Here is a 15,839-nt window from a genome sequence, read left to right as displayed (position 1 = left end):
CAGTGTCTGGAGGGCTTCCATTGGTGGGCTGTCAGTGCCACACTATTCACCAGTGCTACTGTCACTTAGAGCCCCGCAGATCAGCCCAGCACGCAGGCGGAGATGGAAAAAGTCCCAGCGCTAAGGACGATCCTGGTGGTAGCACTGTCTAGGTCGGCGAGTGCCGTAGGTTGCCATCTGCCCTGCTTATAAAGTGCGAGGGAGCTGTTTCCAAAGCAGCCTCTGTGTGGTTCTACGCAATGGTCGCTGTTAGTGTGTAGCTCTGTCCCCAACCCACAGGCCAACCTCACTGAGTAGCTGAGTACTGGCTGACAGTAGGGCCATCTGGGGGATGCCGTGGGCAGAGAGGTGTCTGCTGCATGTCTTTCATCCGCTTTGAGTCTCCCTTCTGTCCCCTCTGCAGAACGCCGTGCGCCACAACCTGAGCCTGCACAAGTGCTTTGTGCGAGTGGAGAACGTCAAGGGAGCCGTCTGGACGGTAGACGAAGTCGAGTACCAAAAGCGAAGGCCACCAAAGATGACGGGGTGGGTTTTTCTTCTTGCCCTCCTGCCCCTGAGAACCTCCTCTGTGGGGAGCTCAGCTGGGATGGCAGGATCCTAGCTTGCCTCCAGGGCACTAGCGAGAAGACGTGGCAGACGAATCCCATCACACAGGAATCATTGCAGTGTGCCGTCCCAGGATTTCCACGACAACAAGCCTCACCCAGCACATGCTCTTTCAGCAATCCTCCCCTTAGCATAACCCTGAGATGGGCCTGAACTGCCAAGTCTGGATCAGAAATCCCCACCCCCACCCCAGCTCGGGGGTCTTCAGACCCAGGCTTTGGTACTGACCCACCCCGGCCCTTCCTTGTACGTCCCTCTTTCCCAGGCATGCACCCAGCTTCTGAAGCTAAACCCCATGCACTGCTCACAAGCGTGCTCAGTCCCTCGTGCATTCACAGCCGGGTACGTATGCACAGCGCTCATGCTTGCCAACATGCGACTTGAGCATTCGTCAGCGTGTATATGGGCTTAGCCACACTCACCCGTACAAGCCCCTCGAGGTGCATACCCACGCAGCGTGCAGAGAATCCCCGGCCACGTGAAGGCATGGCTGCTGGCACTGTCGGGGAAGAGCTGCTGCACAGAGGCATGGGCATGACTGCTAATCTCCTTCTGCCTCTGGCAGCCTCCTGGAGGGTCGAGGGGAGAGAAGCAGAGACTTGGGGGAAGAGGACAAGACAAAGAAACAAGAAGAATGGGGGAAGAGAATTAAGGGGTGGAAAAGAGCGATAAGGATAAAGAAATGGGGTGGAAAGAAACTGACAAACAAAGGGAGGAAAAAGACAGAAACCTACGAGGGAGGGAAGGAGACCAAAATGTAAAGGAAATGCTGTTATTGACCGGGTATGGGCCTGCAAGATGGTCCTTTAAAATGATGGCCAACCCCCTTTCCTTATCTGAAAGTTATGGGTGGCAGGAACAAGCCATGAGCGGATCCGGGCTTGCTCGGATGGATCAAGCCCAGCATGGATCAAGGGAGAGACGTCTAATGGCTGTCCTTCATTCCTTCCCTGCCTCCCTCTGCTGGCGGCAGGGCATGTGTCCAGACGGGCCCATGGGCAGGGCAGCGCTGTGGGGAAGTTGAAGTGCCAGGAGTCTGCTGTTGCTTTACCCTCCTCAATAGAGCCCCATCTCTGATCCTGCCGTTCCCTAGGCCAGGAGCTAAGAGCCGCTTCTTTTTGTTTCTCATTTGCAGGAGTCCAACTTTAGTCAAAAACATGATTTCGGGACTCAGTTACGGAGCACTTAACGCCAGCTACCAGGTAAGGCTCCTCCACTGATAGCAGTCAGCTTGGGCTTGTCCTCTGCTCCTGCCAGACCCTCTCCTTCTTGCCAGAGCTCTTCTGTGGTACAACGGCCCGGCCCAAACCAAACCAGGAGAGACACGCTCCACAAGCCCCACAACTTTGCTCAGCAAGAGAAAACCGTGGCGTGCAGCTATCAAATGCACCCAACTAAGCTGGGTTTATTAACACGTTGCCCTATTGCAGTGGTTCTCAAACTGTGGGGCGGGACCCCATTTTAATGGGGTCACCAGGGCTGGTGTTAGACTTGCTGGGGCCCAGGGCTGAAGCCTGAGCTTTTGGACTTCAGCCTTGGGTGGCGGAGCTCAGGTTACAGGTCCCCCTAACTGGGGCTGAAGCCCTTGAGCTTCAGCGTTGATTTCCGCCCCGCAGCGTCGTGTAGCAATTTTTGTTGTCAGAAAGGGGTTGGGGTGCAATACAGTTTGAGAACCCTGCACTATGGGGTCCCTGACACCAGTCATCCCATAACCCTTCAGGCCCCGAACGCAAACCCCTTTGAACACATAGTTCTTGAATACCAATAATTTGAGAGCCCTACCTCCCGTGATCAATAACACAGGAGCCCCCGATTGGTTAGTATTGGATGATCCAGGCGCATTAACCCAAGTGATTCCCTACCAATAAGCTGGGTGTCCTAGCCTCCCCAGCGTCCTGCCCATCGCAGAGACATTGACCCCCTCGGAGTCTTGCTCTCCCTTTCCTGGGCTCATGGTAAGTTGGGGAGCAGCTGTTAATGGATGGCAGCCAAGGTGGGGCATGGCATAGCCAATTTCTATGTAGCCTTCGTCTAGCTGTTCTCCAAACGGTGCCCAAACTCGTGTGTAATTGGCCGGCACCACTCTGCCGCTGTCACCACGGTGCTGCTGTCACTATCTGTCCATCTGTTACAGGCAGCCCTGGCAGAGAGCAATTTCCCCCTCCTGAACAGCCCCACCATGATCAACACCAGCTCCACCAGCGGCATGCTGCACATCGGCCACGACGACGTGAGCAGCACCGTGGAACAAGTCAACAGCAACGGCAGCAACAGCCCCCGGCTTTCCCCGCAGCAGTACAGGTGAGCGGCGGTTCCTGGGTGCTTTCCTGCCTCGGTCACAGCTGTGGACGCCTAGGGTAGGAGCAGGAAGAAGGTGGGAATGCAAAGCCGGGGGAAAGGGAGACGTTGGTAGCTTTTATGAAACGCTGTAAGCCAAGAGGACAGGGCGGAGCAGGGAGTGGATCGATAGGGGCCCATGCGCAGAACTCGGCGTTGGAATGCCTGCGTCCAGGAGAGGTCAGGGGGTAGGGTTTTGCCTTAGGTCCGTTTTTGAAGTTAATGAGCAGAGCCAGAATCCTAGCGTAGAGTTTTGAGGGACTCTAACTGAAAGTAGGGCTGGTGAAAGGGGCTGGATTGACAGCTCTGGGGACTGAAGGCCTCTGGGCATGGACAGAGCTCATTCAGCCCGGGCAATGGCTGGGTAGCCCCTGCTACTGTGCCTCTTCCCCAACTGGGAGGGGCACCCGTTTTGGATGGGGGAGATCAGCCTCCATGGCTGGAGAAGGCCAAGGGTGCCAATTGTGGACGTTTTAGGGTGTTGCCACCTCATCTCACACAGGACATGGGACAGTAGTTGGAGGGTAACTGCCTTTGGTCCCAGCAGTGACTGCCGGAGGCTAAACAGACCCTATCTCCCATCCCTCAAACCATCTCGCTCCCTCAGCACAGGCTTTCAGCTTCAACTCCCCTTGTCTCCCTTCAGCCATCAAGTCCACGTGAAGGAAGAACCCGCCGAGGCTGAGGACGACAGCAGGCCCATCTCTCTCATGGCTACCACCAATCAGAATGTGACGATCCCGGAGGACAGGGACCTGGAGGAGGAGCTGCCGGTGGAAGACTTGTCTTAAGGGCTCTCCCTCCTCACCTAGGGGCAAGCACTTCGCCCCTCCCCCCCCCCCCAGGTGGAGACCAAGCAATGGCTCCCATCTCCTCAAGGTGACCTTCGGCATTAACCTGACAAAGCAAAAGGGTTTCTTCGGTGCAACCTGTTGCTGAAGGCACGTCCCTCCTCCCCCAGACCCTCCCACCCCGGCCCGGTGACTCTTAACAGACTCCCACAATGGGGGACGTGCAGAGAAACAAAAAAAAACAATCCCTCCCCCTTTGGTTAGTGGTTGGTGAACGAGGATGGTAGGTTGTTTCTGTCCGAAAATTTCTCCTTATTTCCCCCACCCTGTTTTCCAACTTCATGGCAAAAGGAAGGCGCCTCCTGTCACGTTGGTTTTCTCAGTATTTTGTTGGGTCTCAGTCCATGCTCTGGGCTTTTCCAGTGGTGATGGGACTACTCTGTTCCACGCGAGGTTCTCCCCAAGCAACGTTCTGCGCAGCGGAGACAACATCCAAGCTACATGCCTCTGTGAACATTCCCCCTGCCTCCGCCACCCACCGCCACCTTCCCTTTGGAAAAAATCATCTGTGACGCCAGGAACCCACCAGTCGTTCTCCCCTCAGTGGGCTTTGCACTAGGAGAAACTTTTCACCTCACAGATGCCACCTGCAGATATCCAACCGGTGGCTGGCCTGGAAGTTCCACTCATCCCCATCTTGGTTCCTTTCCTGGCTATGGAGGAAAAGAACTGGTCGCGCCCATAGGAGCCTGAGCTTTGTGTAACCTTATGCAGCCCCATCACGCTGTTGCCTCCAGCGGGTCTTACCACCAAATGCTAAACCACTTGGAGAACATAATAGCCAACCTGTGTTTATCTCTTGCCTTCCCGACGCCTGTTCCCTCTCTGCCCTGCTCTACAGTGGCATAGTAGCATCACGGGGGCAGTCCACTTTACCCAGACACAAACAAATACTCCACGGCAGGGGCGGATGCTCTGCCCTTGAGTTTTGTTCCCTTTGAAAACGAAGAAAGGACATCTCTCCCGCCCCATCTCGTGTGGTGGAAATGTTGGAAGGACAGCAGCGGGGCCCACTCAGAAGCCAGTGCCCAGGCATCAGAGATCGAAACGAGGGCCGAATGCCAGTTTGAATTCAGGGAAAGACTTGAGCCCTTCTCTGCAGAACAGTGTATCCAGTTCCTCCTTCTCCTCCCAGCTCCCCTTCCGTCCCCGTTCTGTGTCGATGATGAAAAGTTCTCATGGGGTGAAACACTGAGCAGGGTCTGTGCCTGCTTTGTGAAGCCTCCCTCTTCCCTTCCCGGGTGCAGGGCATTTAAGGAAAGGGTGGTGAATGGAAGAGACGTCCCCTGGGCCATCCTGGCTTGGGTGGTCGTGTGTGCTGGTTCGTATTAGTGAAGCTGAGCGGGACGAGACAGCAGAATCAAAAGGAGCGGGCGTGGGGTCTGCCTCGGCTCTATGAATCAAAACAGGAGCTCAGCCCCCTGAGCTGACCGGGACAATCCTAAAGCAATACGTACTGTAAGGTAGTCGTGGGGCCCTTCCTCCACTGTGGCCAGACAGAGCTGAGCTAGACCAGGCACTCAGCTCCAGTTAGCCCACTGGCTGGGACAGCGTGCAGCCCGGGGTCCCGCCACCCTCGCCATGTCAGAGACTTGGGCCCAGAGCCCTGGCGAACTGGGCGCAAGCTGTTTTTTTTTTGTCAAGACAGGAAGATACCAAAAGATTTTTAGGGATAGAAGGTCCATAGTTCAGGTGAACAGACGGTATTAATGCCAAAAAAAGAAAAAAAAAATCCAAACACCAAACCCCTTCTCTCCCCTCTTGATTTTTGTCGATTGGTTATTTGTGTATTTGTTACCTCAGTCACACTGCCCAAGGGCTTTTCTCTTTGCAGAAAGCAGCAAACTTCCAAAGGTTCCTCTGTCCAGCCTCCCGGACGGGACGTTGATACCCACCCCCCAGCACCAATGAGACTTTGGCAAGCTGAACTGTCTGGTTATAGGATTGGATCCTGTTTGGGGAGTGTTGGGAGATGGAGGCAGGTGGGTGTGTTTTTGAGAGGGTTTAGTCTCCTGGTGCATCTCTAGAGCAGACCTGCTTCTCCTCTGGGACTTTCTCCATGCTCTTTCAGGGCAGTGGATTTACCCTAAGGAGCTTATTTCAGCAAAGGAGCTTGTCACCAAAGCGAGCACGGTACCCCTGTCTGGTTCTCACGTCACCTCAGCCTTTTTCTCCCTCACCTCCAACCCTCCCCCCCTTCCATCTCCTAAAGTCAAATTTGCAAAAGCCAAGCTGAATGCAGAATTAAGTGCCGCTCCAGATACCCAATGACTCCTACTGATGCAGGCCGCAAGGGACAGTCGGCACGGCAACGCACGTTTTAACGTTTTCTAAAGTTCCTCTCGGTGCTGGTTCTCCTACCCTCTCCTGTCACAGGCACCATGTGCCATTGAGGGGCGTCACAGAATGATGCATTCTGGGTGATGATGGGAGCCCAGCTGCTCACAGTTTGGATCCAGATGCAAGCTTGCCCAGAGTCTCCCCTCACTATGCTCTGCCCCTTGAAAAACCTCTCTAACCCCCGCATGTCTGGATGTAGCTAAAAGCCCTGGCCGGCTCTTTATATTCCCGTTTCAATGATTGAAAGTGATTTCTCTGTTGAATCAATCCTCCCTCACACCCAACCCTGCTCCAGGGGCTTGTGGCAAATAACTCGGTGCTCCCTGTAACTCAGTTTTCGTCTCACTTTGCAGTCTTTCCCCTGAGGGAAGTGCCCTCAGCCTGGGGCAAGCGGGGTCAGGGCTGAGGAGGAGGCTGGAGGATTGGGTTGGACATAGCTACACCTCCCTCTCCCCCCCACCCCTCCAGCTCCTTAATGGTGCTTTTGGATCCCCCCCTTCTCCACCCACTCGCAAGCTTTTAGCTGGGATCCCTCCAGATGGGGGTATTCGCTCTTGTATGATGTGCTTTGTATTTGAATCACCTGGGGCAGCATGCACAGAAATGGACACTCGGTAACCAAGAGTATACGATGACCCCTTCTCTATAGCCTGATTCCCCACTCCAGCCCCTTCTCTTCTGCTGAGGTAGGTTGGATAGCAGTCGGCACTCGGTCCCTCTGTACAGCCCAGACCGAATCGTTCCAGATTAGGTGTCACAAATCCTTCCGTCTATCTGTCCTTCCTGTTAAATCCCTTTAGAGAGTCTCCTTCCACCAACAGTTGGGACCCAGAATTCCCTGCCCCCTCTGCTGCCTAATAGAGCAACAGCTGACCTGCCAATCAAGCAAAAAGGATGAATCCTTTTCCAGAACCAGTCAGGGTGATTCCGGTATTGACCAGAGGGGTCACTGGAGAGTGACACTAGCAATTCCCACCCAGTAATCCCTGCCCATCCATGAGCAAGGGCCCAGACGAGAGTTTAGAACTCAGATCCCATGCTTTGCTATTGCTGCTCTTGGAGTTCCTAAAATGGGAAGGTGCTAGATAACTGCCAAGTGTTATCTGCTTCACACCGTTGGCCCCTGCTTTTTAAAAGCACTTGTTGAGCATCAGCCTGTAGATAACCCAGATTTTCGGTCAACTTTGCACTCCCGCTCCCAGGTTTTCAAAGCCTTGAATGGCTGTTTAAGATCAGAGAGCAGCTGGATTGCCCACAGTAACCTACGAAAATTATCCGCCTCACACCAAGATTTCCCTTCTGATCCTCTCTGTTAAATTCGGTGTCACAGAAACCTATGTTCTGACTGCTTTACAATGGAAATGTATCCAGTCTAGGCAAAGTCTGGGGCGGGGGAGTGAAAAACAGTCTCTTATTCTTGCAGCTGGAATGCATGAAAGAAATGCCACAGTCCCAGATCAGAATTGCTGCCAGCATTCCCCAGAGCCCACACTAGATGTCTCCCCTGAACATGCGAGTTTTCCCCCGTTCCACTGCTTCCCAGTCATGTCTCTCTGAAACTGCAGAGAGATTGGAAAGTTCTGTCCAGGGGGGTAAAGAGGGGAGAAGATGCCTTACAGAAACCGAGTCCTTCACATCTGTGTGGAAAGGCGGGAGTGGGAGGGGCAGTCCCAGAAGGGTTGGGGCTAATGGAAGAAGGCAGTAGAATTCCTAATACTACTCCATATCCAGCTGCTTGTTTGGAGCCCTCTAGGGAGACTGGAATAGCCATGCAAAGCAAGCTTGATCCCCAGGCCTCCCCCCTTGTAAAAATACAAAGGTGACCATGTTTGATAGACAACCTGCTGATGAAGTGTAGAAACTGAGAATAAAACCTCAGCTCCCCTCCTGAGCTTCTCTGCATTCCTTCGGGCACAATTCAATTCCAGAGACAGCTAGGGAATAGGGACCTTTGAGAATCTAACCAGGTTCCCCCCCCCACACACACCTGGCCTATCCTTTTCAGCTTGAGACCACTCTTAAATCCCTCCCCAGCTCCCTGTACAGGCTGTTTTGCAATTGGCGTAACTGTTGACCAAAGACCTTTTCCTGGGCCGGAAGCATAAACCAAAACTTTTCCTTTAAACTTCTTTTGTGTGTGTGCACGTTCACTTTGCTCTGTCCCACCTGCCAGCCCAAAAAGAGATGCCCGCAGAGTTTTTTCCCTATCCATCACTTGCTTTCTTTTGACTTTTAAGTTATTGTTTTAAACCAAAGTTTACAGATGCTGTTTGTACGTTTTTAGGAAGGTGGACCGGAATTGTGCATTACGGCTTGATTGCTGTGTTCTCAACAAAGGGGCTTAGGGATGGCTCCCATTTCATCTGTCTCCAGGGTGCCAGCTCTTGCTTTTGTCTCACGTCTCTCTGACCTGTGTCTGTTAGATCTTTTTAACCCCCTTATTTCAATCTCGAACCCCTCGGCGGTTGCCTTTGCTGCATACATCCAGATTTTCTCTGGGGATTTTGCTTCATTTTCGGGGAATGTAACACTTCTTTTATTTCAAAAGGGGCTTTTTTTCCCACCCTTTATTTTGTATCCCCAAAAGTATTAGGGATCCTTTCTCTCTCTTCCTTTGCTCTCTAGCAGAGATTCCCACTTGCTTTGGGCAGCCAGTTTTGGCTGAGAGCTCCTTGTAGTGTCTCTTGAGGATGCAGCGAGCATTATCGGTACTTGAGATACTTCAGAGCGGGTGCGAGCCCAGGTCCACGAGACGCGCGGCTGTTCCGCTCGAACGTGTCCCGCATTGGATGCGTTGGCCGGTTGGTTCCTTTGTAAACCGATTGCACCAGGTTTGGGAGCTTCAACTTCAGCACTGTTATCTTCCGGAGTTTCTCTCTCTGCCACCCTCTCAAGCTGAAACCATATTCCTGGCACGGTCACCTCTGTCTATACGCCTGCTCTTTTTTTTTTTTTTTTAAAATGTTCTGTCTGGTAGAATATCCATTCTGTGCACTTGGCACCCACAGCTGGTTCTGTGGGGCCCAATACAGACGTGGGTGTATTAATATGGTGGCTCTTGGTACTGTACAGTCAGGATGATGAGGTTTTGACCTGTAGCCATCCCCACTCGAGGGAGTCATTTCTCTTTAGAAGTAGAATTGTCTCTGTTTAAACCAGCGCCTCTGCCCCTCTGTCTGAGTTTGTTCAGCTCGAGCTGGTTAAACCAAAGGGTAAGGGAACGTGCCAACGCTTGGGGGATAATGCTAACCTTGCAAGCCAGTCAGGAGGGGTTTGGGCAAGGATGGATTTGTTGTTCTCACGGCCGCACTCTAAAACAGCGGTGCCTGACCTTTGCCCAGCAGAGTGGGCCGCATTGACATCTTGTCAGGAGCCATAGGACCTAATCCAAAGCCCATTGAAGTTAATAGGAAACGCGCCATTAATTTAAACAGGCTTTGGATGAGACCCTTCATGTGACTAAAATGGAAGCAGGCTCCAGTCACTTTCAATATGCACAGGTATACATGGAGACCACAGGTCCCAGCATGCATTGCTGCATCTCAAGCCAGGCTGCCTGGCCCCGCCATGAAAGTCTAAATAGGGCAGCTCTCTAGCATCAGGTCAGATCCCATATCTAACTGTTTCTTAAGGTCCTGATCCTGCTTTATTAGACATCAATGGGAACCCTTCCACTGTCCTTAATAAGAGCAGGATCAGACCCTTAATGGTGTTTGCGTTTGGAAATATCACCCATGCAGGTATTCGCAGAAAGGCTACTAGGTATTGTGACAGGCCACAGAGAAATTCTGTAAAAAGCTCAGTTCCTAGGGCGATCCTTAGCCCGTTGCGGGCCCAGTGCCAGAGAGGAGTCTCTTCCTACTTTGGAACTGACTGTAGCTTTAAAACAGCACAACAAGGGTTTAAAAAATCCTCTATCTGCCTCAGAGACAGAAGTTGATATTTTTTGTGTGTGTGTGTGAGAGAGAGAGAGAGAGAGGGAGTAAAATCCCTATGCTTGATCTCTCCTGAGAAATCCTCTTGCATGGATGGCACATGGTGGGACATCTTTGTGAGGAGTCAGAAGAGGCCCTTGTGTGAAATGAGGAAAACCCCGAAAGCGGATGTGTTCTGTGAGCGTGAGGCATTTTTTCCCAGCTCCAGCAGAACAATCTTTCCTTTCTTTTTCCTTTGTTTGTTTGCTTTTATTTTAAATAGTCACTCATTGGGGAGATGTGGTTATCTTGCCTCGTCTCATAGCACTGTCTGAGTCTCACGTCACTCCCTATAACATTTGGATGTGTCACCAACACAGCACTCTCCCTGCGGAGCAAAGATGCCCTGGAACAAGCATGACTTTTGATGTTTCTCCAAGGAGCAGATTTTGCATCTGGGTCTGCGCAGCCAACCTCTGTGTCACAAGGAAATTAACAAGGTTTCACATGACCTCATGGGTTTGCCTGCACAGATCAAGTGGCAAGATCTAGCCTCCAAACAGGCTCTTGTGTTTATTAAGCTGTAGACGAAGAGATTTCCTGTCTCCTAGCTCCTTATAGGTGTGGCCTGCTTCAGAATCTCAAGTTGCAGTTCGATTTTAAAAAGCCATGTCTCTTTCATGGGCTACAAATTTGCTAGCTAAGAGTTGTGGCTTTCATGCCACCTTCATCAGAAGGTGAGCGTGTTCCTTAAAGGGTTGCTGTTGAGAATGTTCCCATGTATGGATTCCAGTGAGTCTAATTAGTCTGTTCCCGTCCCTTCTCCCCTCCCCCTTTGATGAGTAAATTTTGAAAGGGAGTTTCAAAATCTGGTACACTTTTTTTTATCATTGATGCTGTTCGTATATAGATATTGGCACTTCATTCAGCTTGGAGGGTGAAACTGGCCCGCTCCCTTTTTATTTTCTGTTTATGGTTCATTTCACTTTCTCATGCTCTTTGAACTTTTTTTTTCTTCAAAACAATTGTATGAAAATCATTTTGATGCTCTGTTTAGTGAAATTCCAGCCCCCTCCCCCTTGAAAAAAGCACACCTGAAACTGGCTGGCACTAAACTACATGCCAGACTCCACTCGATATTTTAGGATATGATGATTTTTAGAGGCATGGAGCACCCTGAAAACGCTCTATCTGGAGCCAGTGGGAGCTGCAGTGCCTCTGAAAATCTGATCTGGAATTGAACAAAAAGGGGCTTCCCAACTGAGACGCCCAGCTGCCAACCCAGATGTGAACTCCTAGAACTGATGCTTCCACCTTACGGTTTGTCTGCCCTGAGAAACTGCATCGTGTTAGAACATGTGTTAACTAACATGACTTAGGTAGGCAAAGATGGTTGCCTCCCAGCAGCCAGTGGAGCTATGCGGATGAACACCAACACCATCTGATGATCAGGCCCAACGTCTTTTTTGTCTACATTGCAGATGCTGATATTGGTTACACTGGTGTAAATGCAGAGTAACTCCACTAAAGTCTGCACGGTTACACCAGCGTGAGTGACAACCCTGTGGGCTTAATCTCACGTTAGCTCTAATAAAATGTGATTTTTTTTTTTCAGTGTAGACAAGGCTGTAGCGGAAAGCACTCCTCCTTAACAGACCCATATCAAGCTATAGAGATGGGGCAAAATGTGATCCTGTATTCTTGGGAATAAATGACACCCACCCAAAGATGTGTGCACAAAACAGGGAACACCCCCTGTCCAATGTATCTGCGACACAATGGGTACCAAAGCTGTAATTTCCTCTCCGAGATCACCATTGTCTATCTGCTGGTATTATCCTTGTGTTACAGCCTTGCCAAAGCATTAGCCCGACCCTGAAAGTTGGTAGGCCCATGGCATATTGCCACCTCATTCTAGATAAGCCAAAAAAGTTCAATTTCATTATTATTACTTTAGTAGTTTGATGATGTTACTGAGAAAAAAAAACACTGTATGCAAAACACACACACGCAGCCGCCCATAGGATGCACACAAGTACTGTTACAAAAAAGCAACTGGCTTGTGCTACCTTTTTCTCTGCTCGTCAACCATAATGTGTGTCTTTGTATGTTGTTGTTATGCCATGATCTGGCTCAGAAGAGCACTATATAAATTATATATGAATATATATAAATATAAAGGGTTTTTTAAACTGTGTGCAGGTTTGGAATATCCTACAGCTCCAAGCACTCCTGTTTTTTGTTTGCCCCAATCGTTCAAGCCACATTAAGTGTTTGTGTCACATTAAATGTGTCCAGTTTGATACTCAGGGGTAATTTTATTTCATTCTCTTACCCCCCTCGTTGCCTGGCCCAGCCTTTTTCCGGAGTTGTGTGTAATGAAGGTACAATACCACACAAACCTTCTCTTGCGTTTCACCCAAACGACGTACAGTACTTAAGGGGTGGTGGTTTCTTTTCACCCATTGAATTTTTAAAATTCGATGTCTTGTTACCTCAAAACACGGTTCATGTAGGGGTGGGAGGGTTAAAGGACCAAACGCAACGTGTGGCAGAATCGTGTATGTCTGTATATATTGAGATATATATATACTGGTTTTAAACCTACTACCATGAGCTTTTTCTGTTGTTGGTTCCTTTTTCTCTAATGGCATTATTCTGGGCAGGGAATAGCCCAGAAAGTTTAGAACCCCTTTCTGTAAATTAGGGAGCTCTTCTGGTATCTCTCATTGGCTTTGCTTGGAGATTATTCCATTTTTCCATGTTGTCTTGGGTTTTATTTTTTGTTGGTTCTTTTTTTTGTGTGTGACTAGCTTATAGTGGTAGAGAGGTGAGGGGGCAGATCAACCAGTGGAAGAAAGGAACTGGGCTCCCTGGTCTAACCATTTCCAGTCGGTGTTTACTGGGAATTAGAGGAGGTGGAAGGGAGGACAGAGACAGCTGAAGTTTAATTCAACCAAAGGTTTTTTGTTTACATAAATATCCAGTGTCACCATTTTTTTTTAATGTTTTATGTTCTTGGAAGCTTTTAAAAAATAAGAGATGGAACCCAGCTGCGGGATTTTGTGCCCTGGATTCTGACTGACCCCAAAGTTCAAGGATACTCAGATCTGGGGTTCAGCTTGTTGTAAACGTAGGCACCCTCCGCCGCTGGGAGTTGAGATTTGGAACACTCCAAAGCGTGGTTAGATCTGCAGGGGTTGGTCACACTGAGCAGAAATGGGGTCACCCTCTGCCTTTACAAGTGAGAAAACTGGGCTGGCCGAATGGGACTGGCAGCTCAGCCCTTCCCCCAACCCTTTTAGAACTCCTGCCGAACTTATAACAGAAGAACCATTAGCCAGTTGTCCCGTCATCCTTCCCCATTTCCCCCTCCACCACAGTCAGAGCTCTGCCTCTCTGATCTCTGCACAACCCTGGCAATAGTCTTCCAAACCCCTTGCTGAATCTCAGGTGGCGGGAACACCCAAAAACCAATGACTAGTGACTTCTAATCAGTGTCAGCTTAGCCATTCTGCACAAGCCACGAAGCCAGGCCCTGACGTGGCTTGTTGGTCTCAGTGGGTGGACAGAGGAGGGAGCATGGGCCTGCTGACCTGACTTGACCTGACCTGACCTGACCTCAGCTTGCACTTGTAGTACCCTCCATGGCCACTGCAGGTCCTCGTTCTAAGCACGCTCAGTTGCAAAGGGACTTTGTTCTCCCTGGTCACAATCCCTAGCCTTTGGAGAAGGTGACGTTGTTGCATAAGGAGAAAACCAACCCCACTTTCCGAGTTTAACTCAAACTACAGTTCCAGCTGCCTGCTCAGCTACCTCCCCACCCGCAATTCAGACCGTGAAGCCTGCATTTCTCTTCGCTCTTGGTTTGAAGGAAAGTGGCGGGGGAGGGGGGGGATTTAGACCTGCAGTGATGGAAACTTTATTAATTTCCTCCTCAGTGTTGGTCAGTGGGAGGATACGATCCTTCAAGAGGTGGGGGAGGGGACAGGGAAGGTGGCGGGAGGATGTGCATAAACCTTGACTCTTCCTCTCCTGCCGTCCCCATCACTGCCATATGCCCGTGCTGTATAAAGGAAATAGCATTGCTGTGTATTTGTACTCTGAACTTCCGTGTGTCTGCTTTGGCAGACGGTAAACCCTTGTACAGTAGATCTAGCTGCATGTAATCTGTATGGACAACGGCATTATAAAATGCAATAAAATCAATTACCTATGCTGCTGTGCTGGCTGATTTTTGGGCTATGCTCTTTTTCAATTTGAGGGTGGGGCGGGGGAGAAACAACTTTCTTCCCTTCTTGGGGTTTACCAGGGTTTAGGGCTATTTTGGGTTGGATGCTCAGAACAGTGCCTTAAAAACACACACAATTGGTAATCGCCTCTGCTGTTTAATATGCCGGACAATGTGCACAGGGTTGCCAGACAGATGTGGGAATTCTGCTAAAAGCATCCCCATCCCTAGTCCAGCTACATGACCGAACCGGAGCGGTTAAAGATGGGAAAAGAGCGATTGCATCATCCAGCCCATTGCTGTGGGGATCATGATTTTTTTTGTATTATTCTAAGGCATGGAAACCCCAGTCATGGCCCAGGACCTCATTGTGCTAGACGTTGTACAAACAGAACTATGTCCAGTCTAGTTTTGGGGCTCCCACCACTCTTACTAGCACGATTCCTCCTTGGCCTATTGCTGGGGCCCTACTAAATTCACAGGTCCATTTTGGTCAATTTCACAGTCATAGGATTTTAAAAATCGTAAATTTCATAATTTCAGCTATTTAAATCTGAAATTTCATGGTGGTGTAATTGTAGGGGTCCTGACCCAAAAAGTTGGGGGGGGTCACAAGGTTATTGTATGTGGGGAGGTTGTAGTACTGCTACCCTTACTTCTGTGCCGCTGCTGGCACTGGTGCTGCCTTCAGAGCTGGGCAGCTGGAGAGCGGCAGCTGCTGGCCGGGAGCCCAGCTCTGAAGGCAGAGCCACCGCCAGCAGCAGCGCAGCAGTAAGGATGGCATGGCATGGTATTGCCACCCTTACTTCTGTGCTGCTGCCTGCAGAGCTGGGCCCTCAGTCAGCAGCCGCCACTCTCTGGCCGCCCAGCCTTGAGGGCAGCAGCGCAGAAGTAAGGGTGGCATGGTGTAGTATTGCCGCCCTTAATTCTGCGCTGCTGCTGGCAGGGCGCTGTCTTCAGAGCTGGGCACCCAGCCAACAACCATCACTCTCCAGCCACCCAGCTCTGTAGGCAGCGCAGAAGTAAGGGTGGCAATACCGTGATCCCCCTAAAATAACCTTGTGACCCCCCTGCAACTCCCTTTTGGGTCAAGAACCCCAATTTGAGAAACGCTGGTCTCCCCTGTGAAATCTGGATAGTATAGGATAAAAGCACACAAAAGACCCCAGATTTCCTGGGGGGAGACCAGATTTCACAGTCTGTGATGTGTTTTTCATGGGCGTGAATTTGGTAGGATCCTACCTATTGCATCTCCCTGTTAAAGTTCCTCCTGATATTATTATTATTTTATTTTTGTATTACAGTAGCACCTAGAGACCAGGGCCCCGCTGTGCAAACATATAACAAAGAGACTGGCCCTGCCCCAAACAGCTTCCATCCCAAGTATGAGATGAGAAACAACAGGTAGGTACAACCGACAGATGGGAGAGCACAAGGAGATAAGACTTAGCTCTTGAATGGTACTCGGACTCTAGAGTATAATCATCCCCATTTTGCAGGTGGGTAAACAGAGGCACAAAGAGAGCAGAAACTACTTGCTCAGGGTCACCCAGCAGGGGT

The 15,839-nt window shown here is 50.4% G+C and overlaps 1 protein-coding gene across 4 annotated transcripts in view; it reads left to right on the top strand.

The window, feature by feature from the left end:
- Positions 1-3,979, top strand: part of LOC113407097 (forkhead box protein P4-like) — a 131,324-nt gene extending 127,345 nt beyond the window's left edge. For all 4 annotated transcript variants that reach the window (XM_026655139.1, XM_026655138.1, XM_026655137.1 and 1 more), the window contains exons 14-17: positions 404-525; positions 1,742-1,808; positions 2,741-2,907; positions 3,590-3,979. In XM_026655139.1, coding sequence (XP_026510924.1) covers positions 404-525; positions 1,742-1,808; positions 2,741-2,907; positions 3,590-3,734 — 501 coding nt within the window. In that variant the 3' untranslated portion in view covers positions 3,735-3,979. The remainder of the gene's footprint in view (positions 1-403; positions 526-1,741; positions 1,809-2,740; positions 2,908-3,589) is intronic.
- The last annotated feature ends 11,860 nt before the right edge of the window (positions 3,980-15,839 follow it).

This window comes from Terrapene carolina, unplaced genomic scaffold, assembly GCF_002925995.2.
Source record: "Terrapene carolina triunguis isolate 2854851 unplaced genomic scaffold, T_m_triunguis-2.0 Scaffold198, whole genome shotgun sequence".
Lineage (NCBI taxonomy): Eukaryota > Metazoa > Chordata > Testudines > Emydidae > Terrapene > Terrapene triunguis.
The sequence above is the reverse complement of the archived record's forward strand: the minus strand, read 5'-3'. Positions and strand labels throughout refer to the sequence as shown.